A 20,287-nucleotide genomic window follows, 5' to 3' on the forward strand; every position below is an offset into this window, starting at 1 on the left:
TTTTGGACCCTATCCCAAATATAAAGAGAGCTGTACAAATATGTATATGTTCAAGGATGTTTATTGAAACAATATTTATGAAAACAACCTATAATTCCCACAATAGAGAAAGATTTAAATAAAGTATGGAATAATCATACCGTGGAACATTTTAGAGTTGTTCAAAATCAAGTTTTTGCAGAATACTCAATGATAGGGGAAAATGTATACACCATAAAGTATAAGGTTAATAAAACCAAGGTGAAAAACTGCACGTAGAACAGGATTCCAAAATTTGACATACAAACACATACAGATACATATATACATATACCACAAATTGAAAAATGACTAAAAGAAAAATATATAAATGTTAATGCTTATTATTTGTATGCAGTGGGATTATGAGAGACTTTATATTCTCTTTTAAAGTTTCTGTATTTTCCCCAAATTATCAGTATTGCTTTCACATTTAGAAAAATAATAAATAAATGTTAACAATAATATAAAAATGAAATCAAAGGGATTCCAAAAGATAGAAACATAAATATGGAATGTCTTTTTTCACTTTATAAATGGCTAAATCTTCCAGCTAAAAAGCTTTTATTTCCAGTAGAAGTAGTAGTTGTATTCTTTCCCTGACTGGTTTTTGAGAGGGGGTCCACTGCAACATATTTGATTTGGAAACCTCCTGCTGTCACGGAAGCATCACTTAGGAATTTCAAGGTCATGACATTTCCTGAGGTGGAAAAGGATGCAAAAGAACCAAGATGTTACTCTCCATCGTTTTGGCTGACAATTGCAAGACTCATCATTCTCATAGGAGAATATAAACATTCATGAACAAAACTCAGAATTCAGAGCTGTATTCTCAAGCTGTAAACTCAGTGGTTTCACTGCCAAGTGGAGCAAGGACTCATATTTTTTCCAGTGGCTCTCCAATCTGTCCTACAGGAAATTTTGTCTATTCTGTTTTAAAAGGCAATTTCTGTAGAAGGAACATCCATAGAGTTACAGGAGAATGACAGGCAGTTCAAACCATTGAGGTATGTATGGATTATTTACTGTATAATGGCAACAAGACTTGCATTTGCTAAAAAAAAAAAAAGCCCCAAGGCCAGATCCCTCCTTTATGCAAAGGACCCAACTACCTTTTACCTACATTAAAGACCAACATGTACCAAAAATAAAAATAAAATTTTATTATATAAACTAAATATAGGAGTATTTTTCTTTTTCAGGAGTGAAAGGCCTTTTTAATCCAAATCACAAATCCAGAATTCATTAAAAAAAAAAAAGCCCATATATACTAAATGCTAAAGTTTGCCAAGCACAGCTTTAAGTGCCTTTCATCTATGAACTCATTTATTGTCCACAGCAACAGTATGAGGTAGAAACTATTAAAACAATCCTTTTATAGATTAAATTGAGGTACAGAGAGCCTGAGTAGTTTGCCTGAGGCCACAGCACTCTAAGTGGAACCAGGTTTGAGACCAGGAAGTTGGGCTCCAGAGTTCATGCTGTGATCCACTGTACTTTTCTCAAACTTAGAAGAGCTGCTTAGATTTAATTTTTTTTCTTGATTACTCAACTGGTTAAAATATAAATTGGCACTGTAGGGCTAGTGCTAATTTGGTAGCATCTATCCGCATCTAAGTGCACATCAACTGTGACCTCCAAATTTCACTTTTAATGTTGGTACATGAAAAATTATGGTATGTTCATTGGATAAGATATTAGATAGTCATTAAAAAGAATTAGAATGATTCCAATATGGTACACTGACTTGGAAATAGTTCCATGGTATCCATGTATATAATGTTTGTGTGATACAGGGAGACATCTGGAAGGACGGTCACTACCAGTTATCTAATGGCTTTCTTTGGTAGGGAGAGACAAGGAGAGTGGGCACATTCTTTCTTTATATACCTTGTATTAAAGCAGGAAAATATGGGTAGTTTTTAGTTTATTTTCTGGTCTTCTTTTTTTTTTTTTTTTTTTTTGTCTTTTTGCCATTTCTTGGGCCGCTCCTGTGGCATATGGAGGTTCCCAGGCTAGGCGTTGAATTGGAGCTGTAGCTGCCAGCCTACGCCAGAGCCACAGCAACGCAGGATCCGAGCCGCGTCTGCGACCTACACCACAGCTCACGGGCAATGCCGGATCGTTAACCCACTGAGCAAGGGCAGGGATGGAACCCGAAATCTCATGGTTCCTAGTCAGATTCGTTAACCACTGCGCCACGATGGGAACTCCTGGTTTTCTTTTTTAATATAAATATCCTAGGGTGAGTAAGCATGTATTTAAGAAGAAAAGTAGATTAAAAGCTAACAGCATTATGCTTGGCTTATAGAATAGTACTTTAAACATACTTAGGAGTTCCTGTCATGGCACAACGGAAACGAAGCTGACTAGGAACAATGACATTGCAGGTTCGATCCCTGGCCTCACTCAGTGGGTTAAGGATCCGGCGTTGCCATGAGCTGTGGTGTAGGTTGCAGATGCGGCTGGGATCTGGTGTTGCTATGGCTGTGGCACAGGTCGGCAGCAACAGCTCTGCTTAGACCCCTAGCCAGGGAGCCTCCATATGCTGCGGCTGCAGCCCTAAAAAGACACACACACACACAAAAGTATTTTACTATCTTCTTTTTCTATTACTTTGTATCAATATCCTCCTCCTGCTGTTTTGCTAAATCTTTGGCTTTTCGTTTAACTACATTCTTGTTTCTCCTTAAACAAATAGTGTGGGTTTTTCCTTTTCAGTTTCTTGAAGTTGTGCAAGAAAAACACTGATTTGGTACTACATTTGGAGTGAATTTTATCGGTTTTAGACAAAACAAGAAAAATGTCAAGTATTAGGCTTCCTTTTGACTCCTCCTCTGTTTTGTTTTGTTTTTAATAGGATTCACAAGCCCCAATTACTTCTTACACTTCATAAATGTCTTAGTTTTCTATTAACATAAAATATGTTCTCAAGTGAAGAATAAGAGATCAATTAAGGGAGTTCCCATGTGGCTCAGCAGAAACGAATCTGACTGGCATCCATGAGGATGCAGTTTGGATCCCTGGCCTGGCTCAGTGGGTTAAGGATCTGGCATTGCCATGAACTGTGGTGTAGATCATAGACCTGGCTCGGATCCTGTGTTGCTATGGCTGTGGTGTAGGCCGGCAGTGACAGCTCCAATTCAACCCCTAGCCTGGAAACCTCCATATGCCACAGGGTGCGGCCCTAAAAAGAAAAAAAAAAAAAAAAACCAGCAAAGAAAAAGAGATCAGTTAAAATTTTAACAGATTACCTTCCTAGAGAGATTGTAACAGAGTAATGAATTAATACATTTTAAGTACGAATCATTCCAGGATTTAACAAGAAGATCCATTTCTTGTAATGATTTGTAAATAAGAATTGTGTGCACTGTAATGCTAAGGTGAGGAACTAATTTAGCTGGTATCTCAGCTTAAGGACTGCTTAGAAATTGCAACTCAATGTAGCTTTTTTTTTAAATTTTTTTAATTTTTGGACTTGAGTTTGCCACTCAACCTGCAAATGGTGTCATTTTCTTTTTTAAAATTAATTTATTTTTTAGGATTTTTATTTATTAAAAAAAATTTTTTTATTGGAGTGTAGTTGACTTACAATGTTGTATTAATGTACATATAAGTGTAGCCATTCTTTTTTCCCACATAGGTTATTACAAACTATTGAGCAGATTTTCTTATGCTGTGCAGTAGGTTCTAATTTAGCTTTAATGCTTTTAGTTGCAGAAGTATTGTGATACATTTTTATGACTTGGAGGAAAAATAGAACTAATGTGAATGCCAATTACTAGTACTGGTAATGGAAATATAAAGGAAAATGAAGACATCTCAGAAAGTAAACGTTCTTAGCCAGAAAACAGCAGTTTGAGGCATTAGCTATGGTATTGCTTATAGAGATAAAGTTATGCTGCTAGAGGGACTTTTCTTGAGGTACTTTTCAAGGAACAAAGTCAAACAAAATAATCAGCAGGGAGGAAAAATATTTGAAAAACATCACCTACCGTAAGTTAAAAAAAACATCACCTACCGTAAGTTAGCCCGTTTAGATTTATTATGCATCATTAGCATATTAAAAGTTCTCTGCCATCTTCCAATAAAGAAACCATTTTAACATTGTTTAACCCAATGTTTCCCAAATTTACTTGATGTTAGAATCCTTTTCTCATGTAATATCAATTAAAAGACAACTCACCGAACTGTGTTTTTAAAAACATTCTCTGGGGAGTTACATACTAAGGTGAAAATCAATAAATATGATGTCAAGTTTTTTTTTTTTCAGTCATAGGAAGTAGTTTTTAACAACTTTATAAATTGTTTCAACCCTTTATTAATAAAAAGTTTGAGACCTTTATTGCCACATTTTATGGGAATCATTAGCTACAGTGGTATTCATGGCTTTTCAGAATCAAGACTATATCAGACTGTATTTCCTACAAATAACCAGTCTACGCATTTTTTAGTGTAAAGAGTTGGTCTAAGACTTTTTTTTTTTTTTTTGTGGTCTAAGACTTTTTAAAGTGTAAATAAACACTTCTCTGCCTTGTACAAACTGGCAAGCTATCTCTGCCTTCAGTTTTCTCAACTCTACAAAGTGTAACATAATAACTTCTGGGTCTTCACTTTTCAGTGACACTGAGAAAGCAAATCATAGTTTTGTTCCTCAATTTAGAGCCATTACCTGTACTAATGATGTCTTCTGGAAGTTCAGCTCCACAGTACCTGCAAGAGAATTTTTTACAAAGTGAGGTCACATGAATGAATATTATACAGCTATTGCAAGTGGCTTTTACTGATATGTGCTTTATTCCTCCTAAACAAAACTCATTTTTCTATTTACAATATTTTATTGTTTTTTTTAACTTGAAATTTGTAAGAGAGATGAGGAGTTAAAACATTGTTTGAAATAGGCTTCTACAGTATTAATGAGATTAAGAAAGGATAGATGGCATTTCTACCCTGAGTGTCTGCAAAGCTTTTTGTGTGGTAAACAATTCGAATCTATTTGGAAACTTAAAAAAATTTTCTAATTAATCTCATAAAGTTTTCTTCCCAGTTAAAGAAGAATGGGTGTAAAGAAGAATTGATGGTATTAATTTTTTGAATTCTGGAATAGACTGATCTAAAAGTGAAAGAATTACATTAGACTTTATAGATGTTAGAGGGATTAATTTTTATCTAAATCATGACTTGAAAGGAATTTCCTTGCATGTAATAATATAAAAAGTAAGAGTTTTTGTCAGTTTCTAAAAATACATATAATTTATTCCAGAGGGGGAGTCTGTTAAAAAGGTAAATCACACGATATAATCTAATAAATAACAAATTAGCCTATAGATCAAAAAAACAAAAAACAAAAAACTTATGGTTTTATCTAGAGCCATAACTGATTTTTTTTTATTTTATAGTGATTTTTATTTTTTCCATTATAGCTGGTTTACAGTGTTCTGTCAATTTTCTACTGTACAGCAAGGTGACCCAGTTACGCATATGTGTATACATTCTTTTTTCTCATATTATCATGCTCCATCATAAGTGCATAATTGATTTTTGAAAGTAAGTTTAGAATTTTTTTTAGGGCCGCACCTGCAGCATAGGAAAGTTCCCAGGATAGGGGGTCAAATCAGAGCGGCAGTGCCAGCCTACGCTACAGCCACAACAATGCAGGATCTAAGCCATATCTGCGACCTACACCACAGCTCGCAGCAACGCCAGATTCTTAACCCACTGAGCAGGGCAAGGGATGGAACCCGAATCCTCATAGGTACTAGTCAGGTTTGTTTCTGCTGAGCCACAGAGGGAACTCCACTAGGTTTAGAATAAAAACCTAGTTAACTTATTCCCAAGATAGAAGGTCCATTCTTTCAAAAGTCCATTCTTTGTTATTAATTCTTCCAACCCTATTTCTAGTCTTTTAGAACTTTTTTTTTAAGTATTTAATTTTTTTTAAAGGAAGCTCCTTGGGGTCTAGTGTTTAGGATTTAGCACTTTCACCACTGTAGTCAGAGTTCAATCACTGGTCTGGGAACCGAGATCCTGCATTAAGCCATTGCATGCCATGGCCAAAAAAAAAATATTTGTATATTTTTCTATAGCAGTAGTCTCAGCTAAAGGACAAACAAAACAAAACAAAAACCACTTTTCCTCCAAAAAAATTGCTGTCGATTTATACAAGAAATGCCCTTGTTTTTCTTTGTTACACATTTCAAAGTCAATTAAAGATATTATGTCTGTTATTTTAAATTATCCTCACTACTATTTTCTTTCATTAAATTACTATCACGGGCAATAGAGAATGAAATAACTAATAATCTATTGATGATAGATAGACTAAAATACACATTGTCAAGTGGGGACCTTAATATATTATCCATCCAACTGTACAATCTTTAATTTGTAATATTTTCTAAAAAAATTGCAAAATTTGTATTGTAAAACTTAAACTATATTAAAGATTTAGAATGGAAACACAAAATATTATCCCAGCATGTTGAAAAACTAAGAGAGGAATATTGGGGGAAGGAAGACTTGCATAATAAAGCTATTTATATCCATTCTATAAATTATAAGAGAGAAGGGGCTATAGTTTACTAATTTGCCTTATACCCATAATACAGTGCTTTATACCCAGAAGAAAGACAGTAACTGAATTTATAATTATTTTTAGGTGGCTAACAGAAATCAGAACACTTAAAAACCCCAACAAATTTCCAAACTTACAGATCTTCTTTCTCCTGTTAGTCAAATCTTTAGGGCTTTAGAATAAAATATCTAACTAATTGTTAGATATTCTAACTTAACAATCAAAATGCAGCGATCACTATTTTATATTATTTTATTTTATTATTATTTTGTCTTTTGTCTTTTTTTTTAGGGCCACACCTGCGGCATATGGAGGTTCCCAGGCCAGGGGTCTAATCGGAGCTGTAGCTGCCGGCCTACACCACAGCTACAGCAACGCCAGATCCGAGCCTTGTCTTTGACCTATACCACTGCCCACGGCAACGCCAGATCCTTAACCCACCAAGGGAGGCCGGGGATCAAACCCGCAACCTCATGGTTCCTAGTCAGATTCGTTTCTGCTACTCCACGATGGGAACTCCTATTCCTATTTTAATAACAAGTAGATGGAGCAGCTGACTATGGCTCGTTATGAGTATCATGCATAGAAAAACTTGGTTAAAAAAGGATATGGTATTGCAGGAGAGTAGACATACTGGGAAATCAAAAGGGAGAACCAGGGAGAAAGTAAAGAAATATCATGCAAAATATCAGATGATCATTAACTTCCTATATGGAGAAACAACACATACCTTCCCACAAAGCCATGGACGTCATCGTAACTGTCATATATTTCAACATAGTCAGCCAAGCAAGCTGGATCATCTTCAAGGTCAAAGTCCAAAAAACTCAAGTGAATACGCTGGCCATACTTAAGTCTAATGTGCCAGTAGCAGATTTGGTTATCATCATACTCATTTGGGAAGCCTGGAGATTTAAAAATTCGTTTTGGATCTGTAAAGACACCACCACACTCTTTTGCTGAAATGGAGGGAAAAAAAGATAAGAAAGCATTAAAAAATGATTATTCCTACTTTAAAAGGTTATTTATTTCTTAGTGTCCATCTATTTAATACCTTTTATGAAATAAAGAAATGGCTTAATATATAGCATCTATAATATATTGTATATAACTGAACCTAAGGAATAAACTTATTTTTCATTAATAGTTGCTAAATTCTCTAAAATGGACATAAGACAGGTTGCGAATTTTTATAAAGTAGCAAGAAGAAATAATAATTTAATTGTGGTCTTGTTTACATTTTGGCTTCTTTTTACTTTTTAAGCTAGAACACATACATCTTATATATACACTTAAATGTGTTTTGACAACTGCATATATCCATATTATCAACAGCCCAATCAAGATGACAGGAATTTTGTCCTGTGGTGTCACCAGTGTGACTTCAGGGACTCACTTAGAATAATAAGCCCAATAAATTCTGTTTGGAAAATCATTACAAAATAGGACATCAGGGAATTTGAAGGTCACTCTAATCCAATTAAAAGGAATAATTTACAATCATTTTGTGCTCCTTTTACTGGTTTAAATTAGCACCTTAATCATAATACTATTTGAGGATTTGGTGGATACCCATGGTGTTTTTTTCAAGTCATTTACCATCTCATAGATTTCTGTCATGTCCCATAACCTGTTATAAGAACAAACGATCTCTGCCAGAACCAGTGCTTTAGCAGTATGACCTAGGGTGAAAGCTATGGAAAGGGCCAGGTTAATTTTAATTCCATATCAACTAAATGTCTAGTATTTTGAAAAAAAGATACAACCTGGAAAATGAAAATAATCTATGTGATGGTGGTGGTGATATAGTCTTTTTACAAAAATATTCTCATTTATTTATTTAGTATTTTTAGGGCCACATCTGTGGCATATGGAAGTTCCCAGGCTAGGGATGGAATCAGAGCTGCAACTGCTGGCCTACACCATAGCCAGAGCAACGCCAGATCCAAGCCATGTCTGTAACCTACACCATAGCTCCTTAACTCACTGAATGAGGCCAGGGATAGAACCTGCCTCCTCACAGATGCTAGTCGGGTTCGTTACTGCTAAGCCATAACAGATACTCCTAAAGAATAGTCTCCTTTAAAATAACTATTTTTAAAATTTGTGTTAGAATCCTTATCTTCCCAAAGCAGAATGGGATCTTAGAAACGCTGGGGAGAGACAAATGAAGGCCGAGGATCTAGTCTGAGCTCTATAACCATTCTACTCTCTACCTCAGTTTCATCATTGGAAAAACAGAAATAGTCATGCCTCTCTTATTACCCTCCTCACCCAACTATTTGGGTGATAAAATATATAGGGTAACTGAAGGGCATAATGAAAAATGTAAGTTGTTATTATATTAGTTAATAATTTATAATGCATACTTTGTATGTACATGATTTTCTCTGTCCCATAGCATCGTATCTTTACTGTGTATGTCACTAGAGTAGGAAAAAAGTTCAAATATTGAACTAATTTGATTGTATATTTAGCTACGTCTATTCAGCTCTGTACTTCATATTACAGTTATTGCCTCAACTTTTGCTTATTAAGAAAATGTCAGATTTATAACATAGACTGGATTACTGAGGACTGACTGCTAATTGGTTAAGAAGTATTCATACAGGCAGTAGACATTATGGCACACATTCAGAACCTGAATGAGCAAGTTTACTTTCGAGAACTTTTGAATGAACCTGTTCTTCCTTGCTTCAGTCAACTCTAACTTGGTGATATCTATTACTTAATAATCATTGCTTTATTTTTCTGATACCGTTAGTGATTTTTTTCAGCCCAATTATTTTCCAGTGAGCAGTTCTCCCATGACTAGTTCAGGCAGCCCCCAGGCCCCTTCAGGTTAACCACATTCTACATAATCAGCATACCACTCAATCCAAAAGTAAGCTGAGGACGGAGTTCCCGTCGTGGCGCAGTGGTTAACGAATCCGACTAGGAACCATGAGGTTGTGGGTTTGATCTCTGGCCTTGCTCAGTGGGTTAAGGACCCGGCGTTGCTGTGAGCTGTGGTGTAGGTTGCAGACGCAGCTCGGATCCTGTGTTGCTGTGGCTCTGGCTTAGGCCGGCGGCTATAGCTCCCGATTCGACCTGGGAACATCCATATGCCTTGGGAGCAGGCCTAGAAAAGGCAAAAAGACCAAAAAAAAAAAAAAAGTAAGCTGAGGAGTTCCCAAAGTGGCGCAGTGGAAACAAATCCAACTAGGAACCATGAGGTTGTGGGTTTGATCCCTGGCCTTGCTCAGTGGGTTAAGAATCCAGTGTTGCCATGAGCTGTGGTGTAGTCGCAAACATGGCTTGGATCTGATGTTGCTGTGGCTGTGGCTGGCAGCTACAGCTCTGATTAGACCCCTAGCCTGGGAACCTCCATATGCCACAGGTGCGGCTCTTAAAAAAAAAAAAAAAAGCAAAAGTAAGCTGAGAATTAAGAACAAGTCTCCCAGGATTCTATACATATATTCTCAGTTAAATGTATCTAGCAGCCTCTATGAGAAACAAAAGCAGCTTACAAAAGTTTGTAAGTTAAGGTGGCATTCTTGTAAAAGGGCAATGAAATACTATAAGAATCTTTCTTTTAGCACTGCCCCATCTTTCCTAGACTTTGACCTGTGAAAATGATCAAATAGATGTTCAGAGATCCTAAAGTTTATCAAGCAGAAGAATCAGAGAATACATTTTGAAGTAGAAATTACTCTTGAGAGTAAAAAGAGAGTTGCCTTATAAATATATTTAAGAAAAAGGAAGAGAGGAAGAGAGCGAGGAAAGGAAGATACATGAGTTATTAATAATGACTAAATATGGTATAGTATAGGCTTAAAGTATGTCAAAGTGTTTTGAACATTACAGGAATGCACTATGTATTTAATATCTATTCATATACTGTCTCAAGTGGAAAGCTCTAGGCAAAATTCTTTTCTACTTAAAGTACATATTATTTTGAGATATAGGTTAGTTACAAACATGAGAAACTGATCTCCAATGGTTAATATTAATAAATAATATATTTTCTAATAACACGCTAGAACTTCATTGTAACTCTCCTACTGTGTTAGGGACTTTCTATTTTTTTTTTTTTTTGGTCTTTTTAGGGCTGCATTTGCGGCACATGCAGGTTCCCAGGCTAGGGGTCCAATTGGAGCTGTAGCTGCCAGCCTATGCCACAGCCACAGCAACACGGGATCCAAGCCACATCTGCAATCGACACCACAGCTCACGGCAATGCTGGATCCCTAACCCATTGAGCCAGGGTTCAAACCCGAATCCTCATGGATGCCAGTAAGTTTCCTTAACCCCTGAGCCATGACGGGAACTCATAGGGACTTTCTAACACAGGTAGGTAGATCCAAAGGGACACAATCTGAGGATGTTTACAACCATACATGTGGGAAATAATTTGTAACATGCTGTAACATTTTATAATACTATCCTGGGGGAAATACATCCCAAAGCAACAGTCTGCTTTTTTTCCTCCAAAAGCACCAATGAGGGATTACTCTTTATAGTAATTATGAGTTAATTTTCTCTTTGAGGTTTTCATAGCTATAATCAACCATCGAAAAAGAATACAAATACAAACACACTATATAATAATACCTAGGCTATTCAGTGGTTAAAGCAAACCACAGAGTGAGAGTTGCTTAGTTTGAAATTTAAAGCATTTATGCACACGAAAAAATGAGGGAAACCGTTCATTTATTCTGTTTCCTTTTCTCCATTCTATCAAAGGGATAATTTTGAACAGTTAGCTTTTGGTAGTACTACTTCATAGTTTTAGGTAATTAACTGCGAGAAGTTTGTAACTTGCTTTTTTCCGCTTTGTGGTCAGGAAGTTGCCTGGTAGAGAAAAGAACTAAATTTCACCTGCCTACTAATTACTGGTTGTCCGATTTGGGGAAAAGTTACTTAATAAGCTCTTCAACTTTTCTGTTTCCTGAGTCCTAAAATGGGTATAACAATAGCTCCTTGCAGAGTTGTTGTGAATATTAAGTGACAGAATGGATGAAAGGACATGTCAGTGTTTGGCACAACATAAACATTCTATGAATGGTCCTTGTTCTTAATGATTATCATTACTAAACTGATCTGTCTCTGAAAGAAGAAGCCATTTCTTTTGAATAACCTCTTAGTAACATGCAATTGTTTAGTGAAGTATAAAACTGTTGTTTTAACAAACCATGTGGGTTGTAGCAATAAGCATCCCATCTTTCACTTCTGTTGAGACGGACTCCATAATCAATAATACCAGTTTTTCCAAATCCACAGTTGGGACCTGGCTTTACAATGGGGTAGCCAACTCTGCCCTTAGCCATCCATCCAGCAGCACAGACATGAAATCCTGCAAGAGAATGAAAGGGTAATGCCATAACCGGTATATTCCCTCAACTGAGTGAAGGTCATCTGAACAAATATGCCCCGTTCCCACAGAGAGTGTCATAACTGCCCAAATCTAGTTCATATAAAAGAGGAAAAACTGTTTTCTTAAAAAATAAAATTTGAACATATATGTGTTTTTTTATAACATCTGACTTTTACTAGAAAATAAAATCTTACTTGGAAAAAAAAAGCAAATAGACTAGGAAATCCTAATACCATTGTTATGAAAACAATCCATTTTCAGAGCCAGCTTCTTTTCACAAATGACCTTGATAGTAACCTGAGATAATTTCTGAAATTACCATCAATCCTGAAAAATATTTTTCAAATGCTTATTTAATTTCTCTTTCAGGATCAATTAAGATATTGCTAATATTTTAAAATTTTTGAGTAGGGATTAAAGTGTTTATACATTTCAAACAAAACCTCAGTCCCATTTCCCTTGCTCAGTTTGCAAGGTTGATTTAACATTTGCCAATGCCATCCAAGAAGCATTTGAGTGAAGTCCCCTGTGGCTAGTGAAGGCTCTGGCCTTTGTATCTGTCATTGCAATTACTGTGTCACACCCATCCCTGGGGAGACTTTGGAGCGTTTTTTGGGAATACCTTTATTTTTGTCTCTGTAATATATAATAATAGCATGGCTTTTGCAAGGTATTTTCCTATCAGCAAAGAAATGTCTTCATTGGAGAAGAGAATTTTGAAGGAGGTAGCCTTCTGGAGTCTCCTGAAAGTCCAAGAGAGACAGTAGCAGCCCACCCCCACTTTTTTTTTTTTTTTTTTAAATATAAAAAAAGCAAACCACTAGTTAATCACTGGGTTTTTCACCAGGTCTCCTGACATCATCTTACCACTCTCTTTTTCCTACCATTTTAAAATTTGCTTATCCTCCTTTCCCCATGGTTTTTAATCCTAAAGTACATTCTCCCACTTCGTGAAAAAAAAGAAAAGAAAAGAAAAGAAAAAATTGAAAGTAATTGAAAAAAATCCACTAAGTTCACTATTTCTTCTACTACGACAATATCCTTGTAAGATCTAACATAGCAACATCACTTAACATCTGTGGAAGCCCACACATAGAAGTCAAGAAAAGATAAAACAATATTAAAAATGAATAGCTCTCTTGGGATAGAACATGATGGAAAATGGTATGAGAAAAAGAATGTGTATATGTATAACTGGGTACTTTGCTATACGGCAGAAATTGGCACAACATTGTAAATCAACTATATTTTAATAAAAAATGAATAGCAATGGCATTAAAATTAATGAGGAATTCAAGTGCTATCATGGTAAGGATGCCTTCATTTTCTTTTGACTTTTATTCATTAGCTCCCAATGGGGTGTGACCCCAAATCAGTTGCTAGTATTAGGACGTGTCCACAGCTCTAGGCAGAGAAGATGGGAGAAGCTGAGGGAACCATTAGGAAGCAAGGAGAGATGTCTTGATAAAAGGTTTCAGGAAAGGTGGAATTTTTATTTTCCCAAGGGTGAAAAAGAAGAAAAATTGTCAAACCAGTTACCAATTTTTCTGGCTGCCTCTAACTGCTTGTAGGTGGCAAGACGGCCACCTTCGTATTCACACACCGCTTTCGCCTCTGCGTAGGTAAGCTTGTATTTGCCCGACCGTGCTTCTCTGTGGTACACGCCTGCCGCTTGTTCTGTGAATTCACAAAATGTCGTAAGTGCACTTTTATCCATTCTTGCAGAACAGGGAAATTGTGTAGCCTCAGCTGGAAAATTACATCAGCTATTGTTCCTGCCAGAGGGTTCGCTGGCTCAGCTGCCTTGAGTGGCTAAAGTTTTCATTGTTAGAAAGTTTTTGTAGAAAAAATATGAATGAGGGGAATTTTAGGGGAATTTGGGGAACTAGATAGAAACTTGAGGCTAAACTATATTTTTGAACTAATAATCTGAAAGTTTTAATACAACATTTTATTTCTACACTATTCAAAGGTGATCAAACTTTGACTTTTGTTTGGCTTTAAGTCATATATAACTTGGAAAGGTAAGCTAGGAGAAGAAAAGGAAATGAAGGCAAAAGAAACCAATGAAAATTGGCTCACAGTGAAGGAGAAAAATAAGCCAAAATATCCATTTGAGGGAAATGACTAATGCAATATAACTGAGAGTTTAGTAAACAACTCAAAAACTGAGGGAAAGTTTGAAGGAATCCAAAGTGAGCAAATCTTGCACTAAAGAAAAGAAAAATAGATTTAAATATAGCAGAGAAAATGTGGGTCACACCTAACTACCCGTTGCTAAGTTCTTTATCTGGTTTGTCTTTTTTAGTTCACATTTGTTCCCAACATATTTTAGACAGTGTTAAGTCATACATGAGCTGTCTCCCAGTAGCTATTTAAATTGATTGTTTTGAGTTCGGAGTGCATTTTGCCATAGAAACAATGTGAAAAATCCCCAGGACAATAATCATAACATAGCTCTAATAGTTGTATGTAGACTGTTCAGATTATTGTTAACGTCTTTGTACCCGGACCTGTGTGATCAATCAGATACCATCAAGACCATTGCCAATGAGAACATACATTTCTTGGCATGCAGCAAGACATGAATCCAAAAGTATTAGGAATTCTTTCCTTTACTCTCCTTCCCAAGCTGAAGTTGGCAGTGCCACAGTTCAATAGGAGATGCTGCTTGACATTGTCCCTATTTTTCTGGACTCCAAGAGTTCTTGCTCTTATACATTATATGGAAAAATTCTATTACTTATACACAGTACTTTATCTAATACTTTTAGATCTGAGATCACAAGGAATATCAAAATCATTTTCCCCTGTGAGAATGGCTTACTTCCCAAGTGCCCTTCATTTGGCAAAGCCTCATTAACTAAAGTTTCACTAGTTTCCAATTTGGTTGTTTTAAGAACATACATTAGGGGAGTTTCCGTCGTGGCCCAGCAGAAACGAATCTGACTGGGAACCATGAGGTTGCAGGTTCCATCCCTGGCCTCGCTCAGTGGGTTAAGGATCCATCCAGCGTTGCCGTGAGTTGTGACATAGGTGGCAGATGTGGCTTGGATCTGGTGTTGCCATGGCTCTAGTGTAGGCCAGCAGCGGTAGCTCCGATTGGACCCCTGGCCTGGAAACCGCCATATGCCACAGGTACGGCCCTAAAAAGACAAAAAGACCAAAAAAAAAAAAAAAGAATATACCATGAGGTACTTTGCTAGATGCTGTGGATTAAGGTCTAGTCTCAAGCAATTTTGGTACTACTGGGCAATGAAAGTACATCTATTTTGAAGTACAGAAGTACTAAGGCTTTTAATAGAGAGGGAGATCTGTAGTGTAATACTAATGTATTCTGATGGAGATTACTGTTTTTTTGTGTTTTTTTTTTTTTTTTTTTTTAGTCTTTTGTCTTTTTAGGGCCGCACCCACGACATATGGAGATTCCCAGGCTAGGGGTCCAATCAGAACTACATACAGCTGCTGGCCTATGCCAGAGCCACAGCAACACCAGATCTAAGCCTCATCTGTGACCTACACTATAGCTCACGGCAACGGCAACGCTGGATCCTTAACCACTGAGTAAGGACAGGGATTGAACCTGCAACCTCATGGTTCCTAGTCAGATTCGTTAACCACTGAGCCATGACGGGAACTCCCAAAAGATGAATGTTAATTTTTTTTTTTTTTTTAGGGCCGTGCCTGTGGCATTTGGAGGTTCCCAGACTAGGGGTCAAATCAGAAGTGTAGCCATCATCCTACTCCACAGCCACAGAAATGCCAGATCCAAGCCGTGTCTGCAGACCTAGACCACAGCTCACGGCAACGCTGTGATCCTTAACCCACTGATAGAGGCCAGAGATTGAACCTGCATCCTCACGGATGCTAGTCAGATTCGCTTTCCCTGAGCCACAACGGGAACTCCCAATGCCGGATTCTTAAGCCACTGAGTGAGGCCAGGGATGGAACCGGCAACTTCATGGTTCCTAGTCGGATTCGTTTCCCCTTCACCAAGATGGGAACTCCTGGAGATTACTGTTAATTATTTAAAATGTTAAAACTGTTTTCTTTCTTTTTTCTTTTTTTTTTTGTCTTTTTAGGGTAGCACCCAGGGCACATGGATGTTCCCAGGCTAGGGGTCAAATAGGAGCTGTAGCCTCCGGCCTACACCAGAGCCACAGCAACCCGGATCCGAGCTGCATTTGAGACCTACACCACAGCTCACGACAACACCGGATCCTTAACCTACTGAGCAAGGCCAGGGATCGAACCTGCGTACTCATGGATACTAGTCAGATTCATTTCCACTGAGCCATGATGGGAACTCCTAAAATGTTAAAACTGTATCTGTTCTCTGACTAAAAGATTTTTATTTGAAACAAAATTTATAGGAATTATTTTGTCTGCCAAGTTTTCTCAAACTAAGATTTCCTTGGTATTTTACTCCAAAAATAAAAATATGATGTGTTAAAAACAAGACAACGAGCTCCAAATGCAGTCCCTTATGCTAAGCCCACCTCACCAAACCAAGTCTTAAGTACTGTTTTGGCTCACCCAGAAATGGAATCTTAAACTAGTTGGTCAGAAATCTCCAGATCAGCACTGGTTAGATCATCTGCCTTCAGACCCCTGCCATCCCCTAAAGGAAAGTAACCTTGCAATAACCAAACTGCTTTTTTTTGTCAAGTAAAACTTCCTTATTCCTGCTTTCTTCTGCCTATAAAAGTCTTGCATTTTTGTACTGCTCCTCAGCATGCCTTTCTATCTGCTAGATTGGATGCTGCCAAATTTGAATGGATTTTTGCTCAAATAAGCTCAGAATTTTAAATATGCTTCAGTTTTTTCTTTTAACAGATGTTTGCAGGAAAAAAGTAAATTAACAGAAAGTTTAAAAAGGGAATTTTAAGTGTTCTTCCTGGTAATTTTTCTTAAACTTTTGGTACCTCCTGAAACTTATCTAGTAATAGAATAGTAACTTACATAGCAGAAATGTCTATAAATTTTAATTTATTCAATTATATTAACATTCCACATTATTCCTGATAGAGACCCAAACTTCCCATCGTATTGCCTCATGAACAAATTGAGAACTCTTGGCATATGCACTTAAAAATTTTCAGCACACATTTATTTTAAATCATTTCTCAATTCAGAATTTTAAACTGCTAAGAGGGTCCTTTGTACAATGAGTCACAATTTTAAGTTTCACCTTTCAGAAGTAAAAATTTGTTAGTTTTTCTTGTCATCGTTCATTAAAATTGAAAGACTATTTGGCCAATAGTTTCCTTGTATTTTTGGTAAGTGGTGACAGTATCATGTTGGGATGCTGGGTCTGATTTCTGCTTCTGGTTTTACAGTGGATAGGTTGTGTGACCTTGTATAAATTACTTCCTGAGCCTCAGTTTCCTCATCTGTCAAATGGGAATCATGATAGCTTTTTTTTTTCTTTTTTTGGATAAACTGTAAAATCCATAAGCATAGCTTCTTGTTCCTAGTAGGACCTCATGATAATATTACTTTTCCCTTCTCCTTTTTCGGATTAAATACAATGGCTAATAGGAATTGCTTATCTGTGCATTCTGATTTTCATAATCCATACAAGGTAGTTGAAGTCTCTTGTCCTTAAGTGTTTAAAAAATTACTATTTAAGGAAATAGAGGATACCAGAGTTAAAAATAAACCTTAGGGGTCCTCTACTTCAGCCTTCTCATTTTACCAGCGTGGAACTGAGACTAAGAGTTTAAAGTGCCTTGTTCTTGATAGTTGCTAAGCAGATTCCTTCCTTCTAATTCAACTCTCTTCCCTCACTAAATAGTTTTCTAGTACTACATTGACCTACCCAACTGTAAACAATTTATGCTAGGCTGACTGGTCAATAATTTGTCCCACATTGAAGAAATATGCAATCACCCAGGGCCTCACATGCACGGCATGCTGTTAACAAACATTTGAGTTTGCTCCTCTCTATCTCTAGGACAGGACTTCTGTTGTCTAGGTTTATATTTTGATAATATACAATAACATCATTTAAAAAAACAATAGCTCTGAATCACTTGATTATTAGAGAATTGGACGGCACTTCAACGTTCATCCATATGGGTTTAATTCTTACTAGCTTTATGATCATTTTTCTCATTTCTGACAAATAGGTGTATATTTTCTAAGTTTGATGGTATGCAATGAAAATAAACAGAGACTTGCTCATTTCTCTAGTAAATACCAGACCCCATTTTGGCCAAATGGATCACACTGTTCAGCATGAAAGTAGTTCACTGGCTCAGGCTGAAAAAAGAGACAGCAAGGCTGTGCATTACAAATCGAGCTTTTAATGAAATCCTCATGGCTGCAGTCATTACCAGAGAGAAACATGCAGAAAGGGAAAATATTCTACAACTGTGCTCCTTAGCAAGTATAAAACTCAAAATCTAGGTTAATTTTGCCCTCTCTCTATTTCTCTATTTTATACCAGGATTTGTCAATTTCTTCTTGTGTAATTAAAAAAATTTTCCCTATCCAACACATCAGTGAACATAGAGCAATATTAATTTGTCTCATGAGAATTAAAGCATTGTTTAGTGTACTATATAGGGTATCTTGGATTTTCGCTATTTAGCATTTTTTGGTCTATTGTTTATGTTCATAGTCAGGCCTGTGTCATTCCTTACATTTAACAAAACAAATTAACTTTCTTTGTCTAACAAAAGAAATAGGAAAGTACTTAAATATATAGCTCGAACAAAAGAAATCAAATGGTAAGAATGCATTCAGAAATACAAGCCTTTTTCACTTTTTTCTATATTGTAAGTTGGCTTTGTCAAACCAGTCTAAAGATGTTTGGAAAAAAAGCATGATGTTCACCACAGGCCGTAGTACTTGGAGCAATGATTATAAAATTATTGTATATTCCTTCTTACCTGTTATGATTCTCTTATGATTATAAAATCTGACTGCAAATGCATTGAAATAAAAACAAAATAATATATTGGTGATTTTATTTTTTTAAAGACATGTTCCCCATTATGCTACCACACCTGCTTTGAAATTTTAAAATATATTTTCGTATGGAATATAAATATTAACCTCTGATTTCTATTGAATAGTCCACTTTATGAAAAGGTATTTTTAAATTTTAGAAGGCACACTTTTCAAAAAATGATATATTATTCCAGTAGCTATCATTCCTAAGCATTTTCTCTGAAAATATCAGCCTTGAACAGAAGAGAAAATTTTACAGCTTTGATTCACTTCACCATTAGTTCAAAGAAGCCACTTTCCCAACAAGAAGCTCATGAGTAAAGTTTCTTACCAAGCCATATGGAGTTATGAAAAATTCCGTTTTTGAATCCCCATCCGTGAGCCTCTTCCCACAGGAAGACAAATAAGTAAATTAAGATGATCATCTCTAGTTGTAGAGGAGGAATAGCCTGTTAAGGGCTGCTCAGGATAAATTCTCAGAGCAGAAGCTGAAATGTGTCTGAAACATCTGGTTTCCACATCTTTTAAATGGTTTTTTTCAGCTGTGAGGTCAGCAAGTACTCTCCAATGGCATTTTCCGCTGTGGAGTTACACAATTAACTCACTGTCTGAGGCAAATCCTCTGACTCATTTGCATTGGCAACCAAAACTATGGGTATATGACGATCATCTACATTTTAAAATTCACTTACTTGGAAAGGGGTTCATTTCTTCTGTCTGTCACAGACACTTTTAGGAAGTTTGTTTTAATTTGGTGCAGATTCAGCAGTGGTTTCAAAAAAACAAAAGCAAGACACTTCAGTAGGAATTTCAAGAGAAAACCTGAATGTCTTATTTGGAGTAAGTCAATTACAGAATATGGGGTTTGGGCTTAAACACTAATCTTGAACTTGACCCTGGTGGTATTACTACAGTTTTCCTTAAATATTGCCAAGCTTGTATAGAAAGTTTGAAACAAAAATGTGCAGTTTAGCAAATTCTAAACTGTCTTCAGTGATGTCGGATTTCTTTACCCTCTGTCTGCTTTTGTCCTGTGGTGGGGTCTGTTGCAGCCCTTGATTTACGGTGGTCAGCAGGGAAATATGTCGCTTCTAGAAAAGTAGTTTAGTTTCGGAGACTAAGAACATCCCAGTAGTTTGGGGCTATCTTACAAAAAAGTAAATTTTTCCAAGCCATAAATCCTTGAAGTTCTTGGAGAAAGGTGGATGGATAGATAGCTATAAAGTTAATACAGTTATGGCCCTACTTCTCCAAATCGTTCTAACTTTGAAGATAATCAAAATAATAGGTAACTATTATTATAGTTAAGTCACTATGTCTTAAGATACCCCAAACTTCCTTCGCTTTTTGTGCAGGGTCCTTAGGAAACATGCCTGGTAATA

General features: G+C 36.5%; 1 protein-coding gene across 1 annotated transcript; it reads right to left on the bottom strand.

Moving 5' to 3' along the window:
- Positions 1–46: 46 nt before the first annotated feature.
- On the bottom strand, positions 47–19,420 carry TNFAIP6 (TNF alpha induced protein 6). Its single transcript, XM_047770396.1, has 6 exons — positions 19,237–19,420; positions 13,488–13,625; positions 11,766–11,927; positions 7,323–7,551; positions 4,691–4,731; positions 47–718 (listed from the first exon to the last, which is right to left on the bottom strand). The coding sequence occupies exons 1-6, from the start codon at positions 19,328–19,330 to the stop codon at positions 549–551; spliced, it is 834 nt and encodes a 277-aa protein (XP_047626352.1). The 5' UTR covers positions 19,331–19,420; the 3' UTR covers positions 47–548.
- Positions 19,421–20,287: the final 867 nt, after the last annotated feature.

Source organism: Phacochoerus africanus, chromosome 3, assembly GCF_016906955.1.
Source record: "Phacochoerus africanus isolate WHEZ1 chromosome 3, ROS_Pafr_v1, whole genome shotgun sequence".
Taxonomy (NCBI): Eukaryota; Metazoa; Chordata; class Mammalia; order Artiodactyla; family Suidae; genus Phacochoerus; species Phacochoerus africanus.

Excerpts from the sequence above, each read along its gene's own strand:
- TNFAIP6 (XM_047770396.1), bottom strand. The coding sequence starts at position 19,330 with ATGATCATCTTAATTTACTTATTTGTCTTCCTGTGGGAAGAGGCTCAC. Across the intron at positions 11,928-13,487 it reads AGAGGCAGCCAGAAAAATTG|GATTTCATGTCTGTGCTGCT; the intron begins GTAACTGGTTTG and ends ATTCTCTTGCAG. Across the intron at positions 4,732-7,322 it reads GTCCATGGCTTTGTGGGAAG|GTACTGTGGAGCTGAACTTC; the intron begins GTATGTGTTGTT and ends ATTCTCTTGCAG.